Here is a 16,983-nt window from a genome sequence, read left to right as displayed (position 1 = left end):
CAGCAGCTGGAGACATTTTTGTTTTTACATGATAGGACCCAGAATTACCTGCATCATCCTATCAGCTCATCTCACTGAGTCTCTGGACACTACGTCAGTGACAAAATGCTATTGTAATTCAACTGGTTATTAAACAGCATGAATGGTGAACTCACAAATTCTCTTAAAACTCTGCCCCACATCTGGCTGTCTTGGTGGGTCGTAAAACCTCTCAGGTGTTAGATGCTCTGTTTCATTTAGTCTCAGCTTAGCAGAAACCACCCTCCACCTACCGGGCGTGGCGAGTCGCAATAAACTGTCACTTGGTGATCAGAACAGCAGCAGTACGGCTGCATCTTGGACCAACTCTGTCCCCATTCCATCCACTCTGGCCTCAAATTCCCTCTCAGGAAGAAGTTCTGACCTTCCTCTGGGAGAAGGAGGGTGTGCACCCAATGATTCCAGCTTTGTTATATTAGCCGAAGAACAACTGAGAGACAGCTGGTGTCAGGTGGGGAACCATGGTTCCACCACTCAGGGGCTGTATCCGCGCTGAACAAATGGCTCCCTTCTATGGCCTCAGTCTTTCTCTGTAAAATGGGGATAATAATTGTGCCTCCTTCCTGGGGTTGTTGTGAGGGTTCAGTAAATCAATATATAGAGGACACATTAGAGAGTGCCTGGCACACTGTACGACTATGTTAGCTATTGTTTTTATCTATAATGAGGGCCCCTATGATACTTCATGATCTCTCAGCCCTCCTAAGAAAGAAAAGAAAACTTAATAACTCTGAGGTTGAACTTTTGTTTTTCCTATGCACCTGCCCCATCAAACTGCCCAGGCCACATATGGATAAAGATAAGAGTTTGCACTGGTGGTTTAAAAGGGGAGCAGGAAAGCCTCCTCTAAGTACCCTGTTTTGCATGGTCCTGGAAGAAAACCCTCCTAAAGGGGCAACCCAATCTGCCTAACCCAACTTAAATGTAATCTGGGATTTCCTGCCATCTCCATTCAATTGGCAACACCATCACAGCGTGGAAATTGGTTCTGTTCAAAGAGTGGGAGAATGGCAGGAGGAACTTCTGGGCTTGGGAAAGGGTGTGGGTCTCTAGGTCTCTCTGCTCAGCCCAGATTCTGGACCCTTCCATCTAGGGTCAGGAGCCTTCCACCAATTCAGTGATGTAACCCAGAAATCTGGGCACGGTCTCTCGGTCTCTTAATGATAATAATAATCTTAGATGAACACACTTCATCACAACCATCAAAATAAGTGCTTCTCAACTATCCTTTGTCCATGTGTGTGGCCCACTTTTATGATGAGTAAACTGAGGCTCGGAAAGGTTATCACTGGAGGAAAAACACTTGGCATTTAAGCTAGGCTGCCTTTAGACTGTTGATGATGTTTTTCCTGTGTCACACTTCCATCTTCCACAGTCAGCTGCTTGATTACTTTGTTGAACAGAAAAGGTGTCCTGAATTGACATTAACATGTTCCTAAAAGAGTCAACAATATCTACAGCCCTAACCCAATAACTATTATTTTTTAAATTGAGGTATAGTTGATTTAGTAACCCAACAACTGTTGAAACATCTTTATTAACGGGAAAGAGTGACCAATACAAGTTGGTTGCCCAGAGCTGGGATCCAATGGATCCTAGAGAATGGATCCCCCTGGTGAAGCCAGAGAGGAAGCTTAATTCCAAGCTAAGCCTCACTCTTGGCTGGAAATAGCAGCCCCAGGTGCTCCCATCTCACTACCCCAGTCTGCAGTCTGTGATTAGGGGCCCTAATGGCCATAATGCCTCCAATGTGATGTTTAAACCAATAAGGCTTCAGAGAAGTTACGGTATGTTTAATAATGGCTTAATGACTACTTGTGAGATGCAAGGCTTCTGGTTCCTGTTTGGCCTTGATTTACAGCCCAACTCTGGCTGAGGACAGCCAAGAAACCCCCTCTAAGCCCCCAGCGGAAGAGGGAGGTGTTCACACCAGGCCCCTTGGATTCCTTTAAAAATGGAGAATTCAAATGAAATACAAATGATGTTTGACTCCTCACCCCTCTTGCTAGTCTCTGGAGGCACTGAAAATTAAAAAACGGTGTAACCCAGACCTAGGGACTCCTCAATCCCCAGAAGTGAGCAGGGTCCTAGGGCCCTCAGGTACTTCCCAGATTGTAGATAGGGTGGAGGCTGTTTCACTTTTCAGAAATTCTAAGCTACTGTCCTAGTCCTATGGCTTCGTTTTGGCTAGGGAGACCCAACTCTTAGGAGGCGCAGTCCTACCTTGGCCTCCTTCCAAAGTGGTGGGCCTGGGGCAGCAGAGCCTGGAGGTCTGAGCTGCAGACAGCCTCTGTCCAGTGGGTCCCCAGGCACTTCCAGATCATTTGCCCACTAAAAGGCATTCACTCCATGCCTGCTGTTCAAACACAAAATCCCCTAGGTACTCCTCCACCTGCTCCTAAGGGAACCTCTGCTGGACTCTGTTCAGTCCTGAGCTGCCTCTGTGAGCCCCCCTGTCTGTTCTGGCCCTGCCTCTGCTTCTGAAACCCACCAGGAATATATAGAAAGACTCTGAGGATTGACTCTGTCCAACCTCTGCACTCAGATGAGGACACTAAGTGGCCAGTTCAAGGCCCCACAGCTAATTAATTATCATGACCAGCTCCCAACTCCCATTGCCAGATTAGAGCTGTTTCCACAGAACACTGCCAATGACGCCTCTCCCTGGAGAAAACATGAGCTCTCTAACGGAGGTGTTTTTGCTGGAGGTAAGTTTTTCCAACTCTCAGTAAAGAGAGTTAAAGTCCCAGCCCAGCTCCTACCTGCTCCCTAGCCATTATCCCCAGCTAATGTCAGAAGACCAGGCCTAAAAGTATTAGTTAGGGGGTGGAGGAGGTCTCTACCCCCGAACCGCCTCGCGCCTCCAGGGTCAAGAGCCTCCGGGCCAGATATCAGAGCCAATGGTGCTGCTCTAAACAAGGGACTCACCAAGATGGTCAGACAAAAGGGACCCTGCCTTCGAGAGGGGGTGGTTTACTCCCCCTCTCCAACTGCTTCTGATACCGGGGCTGGAGTGAATCAGGGGGCTCCCGGGCTCCGAGGGGTTAACCCGCGCGGGGCCGCACGTGACGTGGATGGTTCCAGCATTAAGTCAGAGTGCGGCCCCCTCCCCCGCCCCCCGCGGCGCGCGCCGCTCCCGGGGGCTCCGCGCCCCCGCGCCCAGGTCCCTCCCCCTTGGCGGGCGCTCACAGGCCGCGCGGGCAGCGCGAGCCCCGGAGCCCCGGCGGCCTGTGCGCCCCGAGCCGGCATGGACCCGGAGCGCTGCGCGCCTTTCGGCGTGGGGCCCGGGCCTGGCCCCTTCGCGGCCGCCGGGGACGAGCCTCCGGGCCCCCAGGGAACCCCCGTCGCCGCGCCTCACCTGCACCCCGCGCCACCCCGCGGCCCGCGGCTGACCCGCTTTCCGGCCTGCGGGCCCCTGGAGCCCTACCTCCCGGAGCCGGCCAAGCCGCCCGCCAAGTACCTGCAGGACCTCGGGCCCAGCCCGGCGCTCAACGGCGGCCACTTCTACGAGGGCCCTGAGGAAGGTAAAGCGCGGCGCGGGGCGTAGCGCGCAGCCCCGACCCGCTCTCCTTCTCCCCTCCCCGGGCCCGCCGGGCCTCCCCGCTTCCCTCTCCCGCTCGCCTGTTTCTTAACTTTTTACCTCTCTCGTCCCTTGCCACGGCTCCCTCTGAAGCCGGCCGGGCGCTGGTCCCGGCTAGACGGAAGCCAGCGCGGTGCGGGAGGCAGAGCCACGCGTGCCTCTGGCGGCGGGGGACGGGAGGCGGGAGATCGAGAGAGGGTGGAGTGGCGACGGCTCCGGGCCCAGTGGGGCCCGAAGGCTGCCGGAACCGGGAAAGAGAGATCGTGCTGGGTTGGAGTTGGGCTGAAATTGACACCGACCCAGAAGCCCGGACCGGGCCCAGGGCCCGGGCGCCACACTGAACTGTCGGCCCCGATGCGGGAGAGAAGCGCGGCTTTTGTGTCTGGCGCCCGCTGAGGGCCCTGAGGCGGGCCCCGACCTACAGTGGCCAAGCCGGACTCGGCCGAGGGCTGCGGCCTGGCCTCCCCGGGAAAGGCACTCGGCGCAGTGGCCGCGGCTGGTGCCGCAGTGCCAGGGCCATTCTCAATACGGAATAACTGTGTTCTTATTTCCCAGACTAACCTGGCCTCCCCGTCGTTACGCACGGCGATGGCCGCCCTTCTCGCAGTTTTGGCTTCCTCGCACTGGATCGTCACCGCGGGGTCGTCGGGAGAGGGCCTAACCCCTGGGCGCCCGCAGCTCCAGGGCCTCGGTCCTATGCGCTAAGGCCGGTTGGACCGCGCCGTCTCCCAAGAAGGCGCCTGAACTCCGGGCCCTGGCGGGCGGGTCCGCAGCCCCGCCGCCGCCCACTGCACCGGCTGACCTGTGGAAGTGCCGGTGCCCGCGCCCGCCTCGTCTTTGCTGCCACATCCCGCAGTTTAGGCCCAGAGCTGGATCCTCCGAGATCGACCCCAACCCTCCTCCGCCCCGCTGGCGCCTCGAGGGCCTCCACGGAGAGGGCAGGCAGCTCGGGCCTTCGCCCAGTTGGGGCGGTGGGAATGTGCAGGGGAGGGCGGGGAGGTGTGCGGGTCAGCGCAGGAAATGAGCGAGTCCGCGGAGCTTCGTGTCTGTGCCCTTTGAAAGAGGCTCTCCTGATAAAAACCACAGTTGGGACTTAATGAGAAGCAGTTGGCCTGGCTCCTCTGATCCCAGCCAGACGGCGGCGGCCGCGCAGCGCCGTGAGCACCCGCCGGTGACAGGTACCCGGCCTGGCTCGGCGCGCCGCGTCCGGCAGGACCCACCCTGCAGGTCCGCGTCCCTGCTGGGCCCGACAGTTCCCACACGGCCCGCCGGGGTGGCGACCGGCCCCGGCCCCGGCGCCGACCAAACTATGGAGAGTGCTGCAGCAGAATGAGCGGCGGCGAGGAAGCTAGCGACCGCGAGGGCGTCAACAACGAAATACATGGGAGGAAAACAAAAAAGTGTAAACAACAGCTAAAAAGAGGGAAACGGAAATTGGACAAACAACAGAGGAGAGAGAAAAGAAAGAGAGGTAAAAGGCGGTCGGCCAGCTGGGCAGAACGGAAGGGAATAAATGAAGAACGAACGAAAAAACAAAGCAAGGGGAGGATGGAGTGAAGCGGGCAAATGGAGGAGAGAACGGAGGAAGGGAGAAGCAGCAGACAATGCGCAAGGGAAAAGGGACGTCCTAAAAGAGTAGAAAACAGCAAAATGGGAACAAGTGGGAGAAGGAAAGCGAGGATTCAAGTTGAGCGGAGGACAGACCAAACGAAAGGGAGGCGCGGCGGGTGCGAGCCGAGACTGGGTGGAGACCCCGGCCGCCACTGGCCTCCCCAGTGCCCTGGCCAGCGCTCGGCGAGCGAGCGGGCGGCCGGCATCCCCGTGGCAGAGCTGGGCTGCCAGGGAGGGACGGCCTCCGGGGCTCGGGCCGCGCCGTCTGCTTGGTGGGAAATGCTGGTCAGATGGGGAACCCGCCTAATTTCTCGGCTTTTAAATAAGGAGTTCCGAGCGTTTCCAGTTCAGACCAGTGAGCGCGCAGCTGCGCCCCATCTGCTCCGCGATCCTTGAGAGGCCAGGCGATTGCGCGCTCGAGACCCTGGCGCACGGCGCTCCTCTCCAGCCCTTGGCCGCCCTGTGCGGAGAGCGCCCAGCCCTGGTCTCGGCCGCGGTCGCGTCCTGGCGGCGCCAGCCATCGTCGCACCCTCATGCGTGGCTGCTCGGAGGCACAGAGAAGTGCCTGGCTGTTGCTTTCTGCTCTGCCGGGGGCCGTCCAGTCTGTGCCCTAGCTTGGCTTCTTGATCTCGGAACGCGCCCGCCGCCGCTGAGGCCCTGAGCCGGATAACGAGGCTGACCGCGCTTTACGGGCCGGCCGCGGACTTCGAGAAGAGTCCTCAGTCGTTGGACCCGGCTGAGGCTTCTAGGGCAAGGTTGGGAACCTCTAGGGAATGCACCAACGCCCCACTGGGGGTTTACAAACGGCGTGTAGGCCCACCCCGGCTTCGGATCTTCGGCCTGAGCTGCGGAAGCCCAGGCTTCAGAGAGCTCTGCGTGCCGCTTGGGAAAGGGCGCGGGCGGAGCGAGGCTGCGAAAGCTGAAAGCCAGATGGCTGGTCCTGCGGCGTTGACGGATGCCATCCATGGGGGAGTGGGGACTCCCAGTAGGCAGCCCGAGCGGTGCGGCTCCCGAGCTGCCAAGGCTTCGAGGCAGCCCCTAGTAGGGCTCTGGCATCCCCCCTGGGTGTGAGAGACGAGGCAGGGATAGAGCTCTGCCGGTGCTCCTCATGACTCTTGGCTTTCAGGCACAGACTGCTGCTGTGGTTCTGAGGTTGTGCAGGCCACAGACACCCGAGTGCTGAGCTCCATCCAGGCTTCCAGTCTCCAACATGAGCACTACCCCCTTAATCACCCAGTGTCCCCACCAAGGTGCAAGTGACTCCTGTACAGAGCCTGTGCACACGTTGAACATGCTCTGGGCTTACAGTGCATCCGTGCATCCGTCCCCCGACAAGCTTAGATTCAAACTGCTGGCTTCTACTCCTGCTCTGCCTTTCCTTGATCGCTGCCCTCCATTTAGCCCACCCTCCATCTCTTTTTTCTTCTGGGCTTTGCTCCTAGGGGTCTACTTGGTGTTCCATGAGACGTGCCCCTGTCCCCAAAGAGGGGGAATGCTGCCCTCACACTGGAGTCCTCCAGGCAGATGGATGTTTCAGGGCAATGGCAATGAAGAGGGGAGAATTTCTGTGGTACTCTGAGAGGGCTGTAGAATGGGCAGTCCTGGGAGGCCAAGTCCCAGGAGGGCAGCAGAGGCCAGCAGGCTTGGCTCTTTTTTTAGATAGCTATTCCCAGAAGGCCTGCTGCATTTTCATCCCTTACCCTGGTAGCTGGGTGGCTGAAGGTCAAGAAGGCAAGTCCCAGAGCCCCAGGTCTGATCACGTCCAATATGGGCAGATCCTATTGAGATGGACACTCGGGGCCCAAGAGGCAGGTGAGCAAGCCCCAGAGCTTTGGGGAACTCCCTGCAGTGACGTGAGTGCTCCTCTGACCCTCATTCCTGAGCCACCCTAGCCCTTTTCTGCCTGGAGTTCAGCCGTCCTTCCCTCTGAATCCAAGATACCAAGGTCCCTCCCTTTCAGGCCTGCTATGTGTGTGATGCCCCCTCCCAGTCTCCCTGGTCTTTGTGACTATTTAAAATTATTTGGTTCAGCTTCTCTTGCGTGCTCCTTCCTCAGGTCCTACCAGGGGAACGACCCCTAGAACCAAAATGTGTTGCCCAGGAATAGAAGTTAGGAACTGAAGCATATTCCCCACCTGTATTCCAGCTGAATTATGAAAGAAGCCTGGCGTCTGGGCTGTCACTAGGCACTGGCCCTACCTGACTCTCCCCAGCCTGCAGGACACACTCATGAAATGTAGCTTATTTCATAGCCTGGGTGGTCCTGGGAGGTCACCCATCACCTTCCAGCTGGGCGGGGGGACCTTGCCCAAATTGTCCTCCACAAGCAGACAGGGACTCATCAGACCCAGAACCCCAGAGCCCATCTCTCTGGTCCTATCCCTCACCACCCCATCCCCTACACTCCCACCCGGGAGCTGTGATCCCAATGCCAAGTCCGGGGAAAGAACTGCCTCATGGTGCCAGCTCACTGGGCCTCCTGGGGGCTAGGCCCCCGCTGGGGATGGGCCTGGGGCCAGGGAAGGGGCTGTGTGAATCAGTGGGGCGTCTTTGTGGCGTCACTGCTGCCATCCCAGAGGACTGTTAAGAAGAGGTTTCATGGCAACGCTGCTGGGGGTCCTTGCCAGAGGGAGAGGGCGGGGTGATCAGGGTGACCTGTTTTTCACCATGCCCCAGTCGGTCGGTCAGTTGGTCGTGGTGGAGCTCCACCAAGCTTCCAGTGAGGGCTAGCGCTTCAGAGTGGGGCTGCTTGTTCATCGTGGGCAACGGGGGAGCCGTCGGAACCTCCTGGGGTGCAGTGGGGGGAAGAGACGATGGCAAGCATGTTGGGCTATGGGGCTGTGCCCTGTTCCACGCTGTCCCCTCTTTTTCCTTCTCCAAGCATAGCCTGTCTCCTGTCTCCCGCTGTCTAATGCTGGAGCTTAAGTCCTTGCCCAGACATCAGTATTTTCAGAGGAATTTGACAATGCTTCTTGAAGCTTCTTTGCCCCATCTTGCCTTTCATTCCCTAGGACAGGGGGATTTGACATTGTCCTGAGACTTAGGGTTCAGAGAATAAGGCACAGCCAGATCAGCCACAGGTGGTCTGAGCATCCCTGTCCAGTCCTGGAGCAGAGACATGGGCATGGGAGCCAAGGCCTTCAGTCAGGGACAAGGAAGCAGGGGCAGGGAGATGTCAACCACCCCATCCCCATCCCCTCTTCCTGCCCCTGTGCTAGGCCCTGCCGTGGCATCAATCCTGGCACCTCCATACTCCGTGGGATGTGCCACCACCGAGCACTTCCCCGAAATGAACCCCCTCCAGCCCCGGCAGATCCACCCAGACCACAGAGCACATGGTTCCCCAGGGCCCCCTCCCCATCTGGAGGCTCAGCAGGCAGGCCTCCGAATGCCAGGCTCGCTTGAAGTGTGGCTGCTGGGAGGACAGGAGGAAAAAGGAAGGGGGAGGCGGGGACTGAAGCGTCAACGGTCTTCCCCCTCCCTCCATTCCACCCACAAAACCCCCTGGTTCGGTTTCCATCCTCCTTTTTGTGTTTTCCATTGCAGCTGAGGAGAAGGCCTCCAAAGCTGCCAGCTTCCCCCAGCTGCCCTTGGACTGCCGAGGGGGCCCCCGAGACGGGCCCTCTAACTTGCCAGGCTCCCCAGGCCCCTGCCTGGCCAGCCTGCGCGTCCCTCTGTCCCCGGGACTCCCTGACTCCATGGAGTTGGCCAAGAACAAGAGCAAGAAGCGCCGTAACCGCACGACCTTCAGCACATTCCAGCTGGAGGAGCTGGAGAAAGTCTTCCAGAAAACCCACTACCCTGATGTGTATGCCCGGGAGCAGCTGGCTTTGCGCACGGACCTCACCGAGGCCCGGGTACAGGTGAGGGCACCCCGACCACAGGGCTCTCTGGCTGCCTCGACCATCCAGACCGTGAGCCAGGTCACGGAGGGGCTGGGAGAGGGGGACACTGGCACCACATAGAGCCGTCTTCCCCCGTGCCTGCCCACATCGGCCCTCCTGGGCTCGCCTCCATGCCTGGCTCTGCTGCAGCCACAGGCTTGCAGCCCAAGTTGAGGATCCTGCATGGGATGGGGGTGACAGCCTCCTGGAATCCTAACTCTGCCACTCACTAGCTGACCAGGTGGCTTGGGGCATGTCACTGAAGCCCTCAGTCTTGATTTCCCAGTTTAGGAAAAGAGAATGATAGTACTAGCTACGTAAGGGCTATCTTTGAGGATCACAGATGTGACAGCATTTTGGAAGACGTGAAATGCTGAACACGTATCAGAGCTGTTCCTAAGGTAGCTGCCCAAAATGGGGAGGGTCCCTGCTAGGCACCTCAGGATCAGTGACGCCTAAAGCCATCCTGGACCAGTGACCTCAGTCTTGCCAACTCCCAGAGTGTGGCTGGGAGAGCCTGGCAGGGAGTCCCTGGCCACAACAAACTCTCCCCAACAGAGATCAGGCCCCGGGGCTGGATGGGGCTGTCGCCAGCTTCACTAGGGTGGAGCCCAGCCTGTTTGGATGGGGTGGGAGGATGGAGGGATGGTGGGAAAGGGAGAAGGGAAGGGAATCCACATCCAAAGCATGCTGGAAGTGAGAAAGAACATGAAGGTGGCAGGCAGGAGGTGGGAACGGAAAAGGAGGCTTCAGTAAGAGTCTGGCCCAAGGGGAAGGTGGTCACTGCTGCCTTGCTCTGAACCTGCCTGATGTGCAGCAGGCTCCCTGATGCCAAGCAGGAGGCACCAGGTGAAGGGTTGGCTTTGGGCTTCTTGGGAAAGATGAGGAGGTGACCCCTAAGCAGAGGAGAGTCCCTCTCCTGGCAGAGGAGACTTAGTAGGGGCAGAGCTCATGCTTACCACAACCTGGGTGGGGCCCTCCAGAGGCTCTGAGGGCAGTGGGGCAGGGGTCAGCCCTGGCAGAATAAGGGGACCAGCAGTCAGTTTATAAAGAGGCCAGCTGCAGCCTAGCAGAGAAGGCCCTACAGCTGGATTCAACATAGGACCAGAGTGGGCTGGGCTGTTTCCCCTTCTCTGCTGGGTCTTCCTGCGTCCATGTTCCTGCCAGGTGGCACCCAAAACAGACTTCCAGAACTGCTTCCCCAGGGCTCCTCAGGGCCTGGGACCATCATGGTGAAAGGCCCAGCATTCAAGATAACCCCAGACCACATAAGCCATGGACGTCCAAATGTCACATCTCCAGACACCCCAGCAAGCCTCGGTGGGCGTGGGGTGGGGGTGGGCTCTGAATAGCTGCCCCTGTGGAACTGCTTTGGGGAAGGGGAGCACACGGCCCCTACGGCTCTTCTGGGCCTTTTCAACCCTAAAAGGGTGGAGGGGTGGCCACAAGGCCCCCAGACCTAGTCCAGAAGCCTGCGTGATGATTGAGACCCAACAGTAGGGATGCTTGACAGGGGCATGACACCACCCATACACCTCGCCCCGCTGGGAGGAGTAAGGGGACCGCACACGGGACAGTGCAGGGGCAGGTCCAGAGCGGGGACGGGAGAGCGGGTGGTGGGTGACAGGGAAGGATTCCCAGAAAAGTGATCAGCAACTCCAGGCTCTTCCATCTGCCTGCAGGGGAGGGACCGCAGAGAAAGGAAAGCTGGTAGCGGCCCTTCCCCAGTCTTGCCTCAGGCCTGCTCTGGGGTCTCCAACCCAGGGTTAGGGGCTGGGATTATGCCCAGCTTCTAAACTGGGCTGGCCTTACCTGCCTGTGTGAGAGGGGGTATGGGGAGCGAGGGACTCACATACACATACACGCAGCTTCTTTTGTTGTGGCTCCCAGCTAAATCCCTGGAAAGCGGGAGGATTTCGGGGGGTTGGTTTGGTTTTGATATTGCCAATGTCTAGCCTAGAGCCTGACACATAAAAGTTTATTAAGTGGTAGAAATACAAAATACATGCACCAATACACATAGAGCACATACCAGATGACCGACCCACCCCAGATCTGTGCACAGCACAGGTACGCCACTCCCAGCTGCCAGGAGTTCACAAATGAATGGAAAGACAGATTCCAAAACAGATAATGGTAGCAGGATGTGGTAAGTATAACGAGGGCAATGCGGGGGTATTTAGGAAGTCCAGTGGAGAGTGCCCAGCTCAGATGTATGTGGGGGGAGGGGTGGTGCAGGCAGGGAAAACCTGGGCAAAGGCAGGAGGAGCAAGATAGCAGAGTGTTTCACAGGTGAGCTGGGGTGAGAGGCAGCTAAGAAGAATTGAGTGTTGTTGCCTGACAGGAGATGAGGCTGTGGGGAGGGGCAGGGGTCAGTGCCAAGGGGCCTCGTTAAAGAGCTGGGCTTTAAGCCGAGGTCTCCAGGGAACCACTGAGAGTTTAAGCAGGACTAGGACCTGAACAGAAATGCCTATGATTTCTCAGATGTGATCAGGTGGGAACGTTGGGAAAGAGATCAGGCAGCAGGGCTAGGAACCCCAAATGTGTACGGGTCCAGGGCCTCTGAGGGCACAGACCCCCGTGATACCCTTACACAGCCAGGCTGGAGAACCAGAGAGTGAGTCAGCCTGGGGAGCGGGGGAGGGCCCACGGGGCCAATAAACCCGTTCTGGGCTTGGGCCTCTCACAGGCCCCATCCCAGGCTCCCTCCCTGGCCCTGAGAATTATGTGAATTTTTAAGTGCCTGCAACTCAAGATCCTCCAGTCTGGAGCCAGCTCCCCACCACCCCACAGAAGGATACAACCATCAACTCTCTCCCCAGTGGGCTCCACACCTCAGGGCTGCTTTATCACCCCCTCAACCTCTCCCAACCTGCCCCCAGGTCTGGTTTCAGAACCGCAGAGCCAAGTGGCGGAAGCGTGAGCGTTATGGGAAGATCCAGGAGGGGCGGAACCCCTTCACGTCTGCCTATGACATCTCCATGCTGCCCCGAACCGACAGCCATCCCCAGGTGAGACCCCACTCCACCAGTCTCAGGGCAATTCCATGGGGGAAGCCAGCAAGAGTGTGAGCTGTGGCCCCAGGAAGACCTGGAGCAGCATTAGGGCTCAGTGTGACTGTGGGTAAATCACTTCTTCCTCTGCAGAATGGGCTCTTACCAGTGTCATGAATGATATTTGCAGAGCAGTTGGTACAAAGGAATCACAGAAGGAAATCTTTTGAGAAGTAATGGCAGGGGCCTTCTGAGATGCCACTGCAAGTGTTGGGGTTAGGAGGGAGCAGATTCTAGACCTAGACCAAATGGAGTTTTCTTGGAAAGTTTCTGGAGCCCTAAAAGGGCAAAGAGAGAGTCCCTAGGTAAAGGAGGCCCCTGGGGCTCCTGATTCATGGGCTTTCTTTTTCTCTCTCTTTTCAGCTGCAGAACTCCCTGTGGCCCAGTCCAGGGTCTGGGAGCCCCGGGGGGCCCTGCCTCGTGTCTCCAGAGGGCATCCCCTCCCCATGCATGTCTCCATACTCCCACTCTCACGGGAATGTAGCTGGCTTCATGGGGGTGCCAGCCTCTCCTGGAGCCCACCCTGGCATCTACTCCATCCATGGCTTTTCCCCCACCCTAGGGGGCCACAGCTGTGAGCCCTCCCCGGATGGCGACTATAAGTCTCCAAGCCTCATCTCACTCAGGGTGAAGCCCAAGGAGCCGCCCAGCCTGCTGAACTGGACCACATGATCTGGCGTGTGGACACGCAGACTGAGCTGCCCAGCCCCGTTTCCGCTCCCAGCGGCTCCCACCCCACCCCGGCCTGAATGGCAGAGAGGACACACCTCTGCCTCCAAGGCCCAGAGGGTTCCTGGAGAGCCCAGCAGAGCAGCTGGGACCCTCAGGCTTCCGCAGGGAACAAGCTACAGAATCTTTTCTGTTAGAATAAGGCAAGGCTGCCAAGGAGGAAGGGGGCTTCAAAGCAGGTAGGCCTCATCCTACCACGCATCGGGTCCCCTCCCCCAAACTCTGGGCCGGAGGGAAAAAGATACTGCCCTGCTTCCTTCAGACTTTGTCGGAGTTTAACCGTCATCCCTCCAGCTGAAACAACTTAACTGGCACCTCATTCAGGGAATGCAGGAGAATGGGAGAACGAAACAGGTTGAACTAGGCACTTCTTGCCATGCAGGGGAAACCAGGTTGTCTTACATGACAGCCTAGGGCTAACCTCACTTCCCCTTCCCACCACAAGGGGGCGTGCACCCAGCATCTGGCGCCGACAAGGGCCTGGAAACTGAAGGTCGGTGTAAAAGGCACCTCTTCTCTCCTGCTCAGCCATCTCTGCTCTTGTCCTACAACATGTGCCCCCTCCTGCAACATGCTATGGAGTCCTCTTCCCCCTGCCAGGGGCAGAAATTCCACCAGAAACCGCCAGATATCTGGATTCTCTTCCATGAGATCAGGCCAGAGCACTGCCGTGGAAACTGCAGGCTCCCTTGGTTTACTCATTGGATGTTGGTAAGAATAAAACATTCCAGACTCAGCCCCTGAGGTTCCAAACCCCACTTTTGTAAAGATACTTCTGTAAAAATTGTGCTGCCCAGCATAATAATAAAGGTGGCAGTATTTTTTATACCAGGTGATGGTGTTTCCTCAGGGTTTGGCACTTGGTTGCTTTAGGGCTGGTCTGTGCCTGCAGTCCAGGCAGGGATCCTAGGGACTAGGGGAGGATGGCCCTGTGGCCAGTCCTCAAGGCCCATGTGTGCCATGCCTGGCTCTGTCACCTGCTCAGGGTCCCTGTGGCTTCAGCTGGTACAAGGAGGCAGGGGGGAAAGCCCAGCTCTAGGGTTGCTGGGCTCATCTGAAAGGGAAATTTGGGGATGGGAAGGGGACTGAGAGCTGAAATAAGCTTGTGGCTGAACTGACACTGGAGGGCAGATGGAATGGAAGTCCAGGGAGCCCACTGAGGGTTCTGAGCTCCCCTGGGCTGGGACCCCAGAGTAGTGGGGGTGGGGCCTTTCGCTGAACCCAGATGCCCCAGGAGCATGTCTGAGCTGTAGGGCAGAGACGAAAGCCAGGACTCTTTCTTGTGGTTTCAAAGTATTACCCATTCTATCCTTCATCCCCGCTTCTTGCCTTATCTTCCTGGAAGGCAGGAAAAAAGCAGGCCTGGCCCTCTCACCCTCCCAGGAAACACAACCACAATGCTCAGAGCAGCGCGGCCTCAGCTAGCAGCCCCGCTCCCCGGACCCTGAGCCTCCTCCTCCAGGCACAGAGAAACCCAAGCACACAAAGATGCCAGTGGCCAGTGCCACGCTTCTTCTCAAGGAGGGGGCAAATCCATCAGATTGGATTTGCCGACCAAGACAGTCACTGTGACAAGGCCCAAGCACCCCCCAGAGGAAACCAGTGTCTTCCTTCTCTTCCCTTCCCTCCGTCTGAGGGCCTGGCTTCTGAAGTCTAGGTGTGAGCCCTGTGTCCATCAGGAAGGGAGGAGTCTGGGCAGTAGGGAGAGGCCACCCCAGCTACCGCTGATGAACAGAATCACCTTCACCCAGCTGGTCAATGATGAACTGGGGTGCAAACCCACACTCCTCATTCCAGGGTTAAGAGAACTGCACCACAAGTTTTCCACCCAAGGAGTGGCCAGCAAAATTTTGGACTTGCTGTCTCACAAAAGAGAGATGCAGAGAGAAAGATTAGTTTGTTCTACAAATATTGAGTGCTCACTTGTGCCAGGTATTGTGCTGGGTGACAAAGAGAGAGCAATGGTCATGAAAAACCATGATTCCCTCTCTCACAGCTTAGAAAGAGGGGAAGAGGAAAGAATCTGTGAATGCAAAGGACACAGAAGTGGAGGAAGAGACAGTCAAGAGAAGAAAATAAAGTTGAGTCAGAGATCAAGGCAGCAAGGGTGGGAGAGGCGGGCAGAGGCCAGAGCGGGCCCTGTGTGGGAGGGAGGCCCTGGTGGGGGAGGGCACAAGGAGGCCAAACACCAGCTACTGGCTCCCATCCAGGGGCATCTGCCCACAGTTCATATTTTTCTGTCTAGTGACAGCTAAATGAAGAGAAAGCTAACTTTACAACCGCCCACTTCACACATAATGAATATGAATGGGCATCCCGGAGCCTGTTCCCTGGGATTATCTGTGAGTTGACGGGTTCTCCCACTGACTGGGCCATCCCAGCCGGCCTATCCCCTGGCTGGAACTCAGGCAGCCCTTCCACCTGCTTCCCATTAGCCGTCCTCCCATCCTCCCCTCCTCCTCCACACCCTAGGCGTCTCACCCCCAAGACACATCCCCCAGGTCTCCAGACGCCCCTGCCCCCAGCCTCACTCCAGAAGCAACCTCAGCACTCAGCCTAGGCCTGATGTTTCCCCACAGCCAGGCTGCAGCTCTGGTTGGCCCCTCTGGAAAAAGAAAAGGGAAGGGGCCCCACTTGGAATCTCAACTCGAGAGAGGTGCTAGTCTCATTCTCCCCTTGCTAAGGCTCCTCTGCTCCTTGAGACCCACCCAGAGGAGCCCTAAATCTTGGTCCTGGCAGGGCCCCGGACACCAGGCCCTAGTCAGCGCACCCTTCAGTCCAGCTTCCAGCCTCAGTCCAGCATCAGGAAATGCGTCTCATTAGAGGCATTCAATCTTCACCCCCGGCCTCCCCCAGTCCTTTACACATCAACCTGAATTACAGCCCCAAAGTGCAGACCCTTTGCAGCCCCAGACAGGAACAGAACCTGGCATCCCCAGGAACTGGGCATTTCCTGTATCCAGCAGAGGGAGAACACACCTCACCCCTGCTCCAGCCTCGGTCACGGGCTCATCCCAGCCATAAGCACAAAGTGTCTGCTCTCAAAGCCCTTGTTCCTGATGCTGGAGCCCTCTGCCTTTCCCTCAACAACTGCAGGCTCCCCTTACCCTGTCCCTTCTCCAGGAGGAGGGCACCAGCTGGGAGCAATAGGCCCTGTGTGGCCCTGCAGATGTCTGTCTCAGTACCTACCACATTACTGAACTTACTTGTTTTTATGGCCAGCTCTCCATCAACTGTGAGCTTGTCAAAGAAAGTAAGAGTGTTGTCTCCTATTCACCTGGACACTCAGGGCACCCAGAATGGGGCCCGGCCCAAACAGGCCTCCAAGGTATGACAGCAGGGCTGATGCTCTGGAGAGTTTTCTGTACAAAGACCTGGCTTCAAACGGCCAGTCTGCCTGGAGCACACTGTGGTTGTGGTAAGGCACTTCCCCTCCTGGGCCAGCCCCTGGGCCCACAGATGCAGGTTTCACCTGCCGAAGCTTTACAGCCCTTGCAGCTTTGATAGTCTGTGTTCTTTGTGTACAGATTTATATAGAGATATTTACAGACCTTTGCAAACCAAGAGGGAAAATGGCACCTCTGGTTAAGGTGAAGCTTCAGAGGAGAGAATAAAGAAACCAAAAAACGAGAAGGAGGTCGAAGCCTCAGCTAGATGGGTTCAGTGAGCCGGGATGTGTGGTGAAATAAGAATGTGAAAATCCATCTTACTCAAACTGCAATCTCAGGATAAGTACTTCCTATTGATCCGAGTAAGAAACAGCAGAGAATCCATCATGCACACATAAATTGTGTCACATTCCCTTGTCCTGTGTAAGTTACTGCGTGGCAAAGGCCAATCACAGGGACGTCCCATCTCCTGGGCTGTGCTGTGACTTCCACACGGAGCACACAGCTAGCTTCCGCCCGGGCTGCCTATAACCACGCTGCCACATCGAGGTCTGTCCTGGAAGCCCAGCCCAGGACCTGCACTGAGGCTTAGTGGGCAGGTACTGAACGGAAGAGCCAGCAAAGGGGAGATTTCCCCTAGGATACGTTTCCTTTATAAGCCAAGACCCTTTGGGGGCGTAAAGCCCCCATACATGGCC

General features: G+C 57.2%; 1 protein-coding gene across 1 annotated transcript; it reads left to right on the top strand.

Moving 5' to 3' along the window:
* Positions 1–3,286: 3,286 nt before the first annotated feature.
* ALX3 (ALX homeobox 3) lies at positions 3,287–13,647 on the top strand. Its single transcript, XM_057745624.1, has 4 exons — positions 3,287–3,563; positions 8,777–9,093; positions 11,997–12,125; positions 12,531–13,647. The coding sequence occupies exons 1-4, from the start codon at positions 3,287–3,289 to the stop codon at positions 12,837–12,839; spliced, it is 1,032 nt and encodes a 343-aa protein (XP_057601607.1). The 3' UTR covers positions 12,840–13,647.
* The last annotated feature ends 3,336 nt before the right edge of the window (positions 13,648–16,983 follow it).

This window comes from Hippopotamus amphibius, chromosome 1 (assembly GCF_030028045.1).
Source record: "Hippopotamus amphibius kiboko isolate mHipAmp2 chromosome 1, mHipAmp2.hap2, whole genome shotgun sequence".
In the NCBI taxonomy this organism is placed as follows: Eukaryota; Metazoa; Chordata; class Mammalia; order Artiodactyla; family Hippopotamidae; genus Hippopotamus; species Hippopotamus amphibius.
This window is presented reverse-complemented; position numbering and strand designations above follow the sequence as displayed.

Bases quoted from the DNA above. Each gene is read 5' to 3' on its own strand.
- ALX3 (XM_057745624.1), top strand. From the start codon at position 3,287: ATGGACCCGGAGCGCTGCGCGCCTTTCGGCGTGGGGCCCGGGCCTGGC. The intron at 3,564-8,776 runs GTAAAGCGCGGC...TTTCCATTGCAG, and splicing joins CTACGAGGGCCCTGAGGAAG to CTGAGGAGAAGGCCTCCAAA. The intron at 12,126-12,530 runs GTGAGACCCCAC...CTCTCTTTTCAG, and splicing joins GAACCGACAGCCATCCCCAG to CTGCAGAACTCCCTGTGGCC.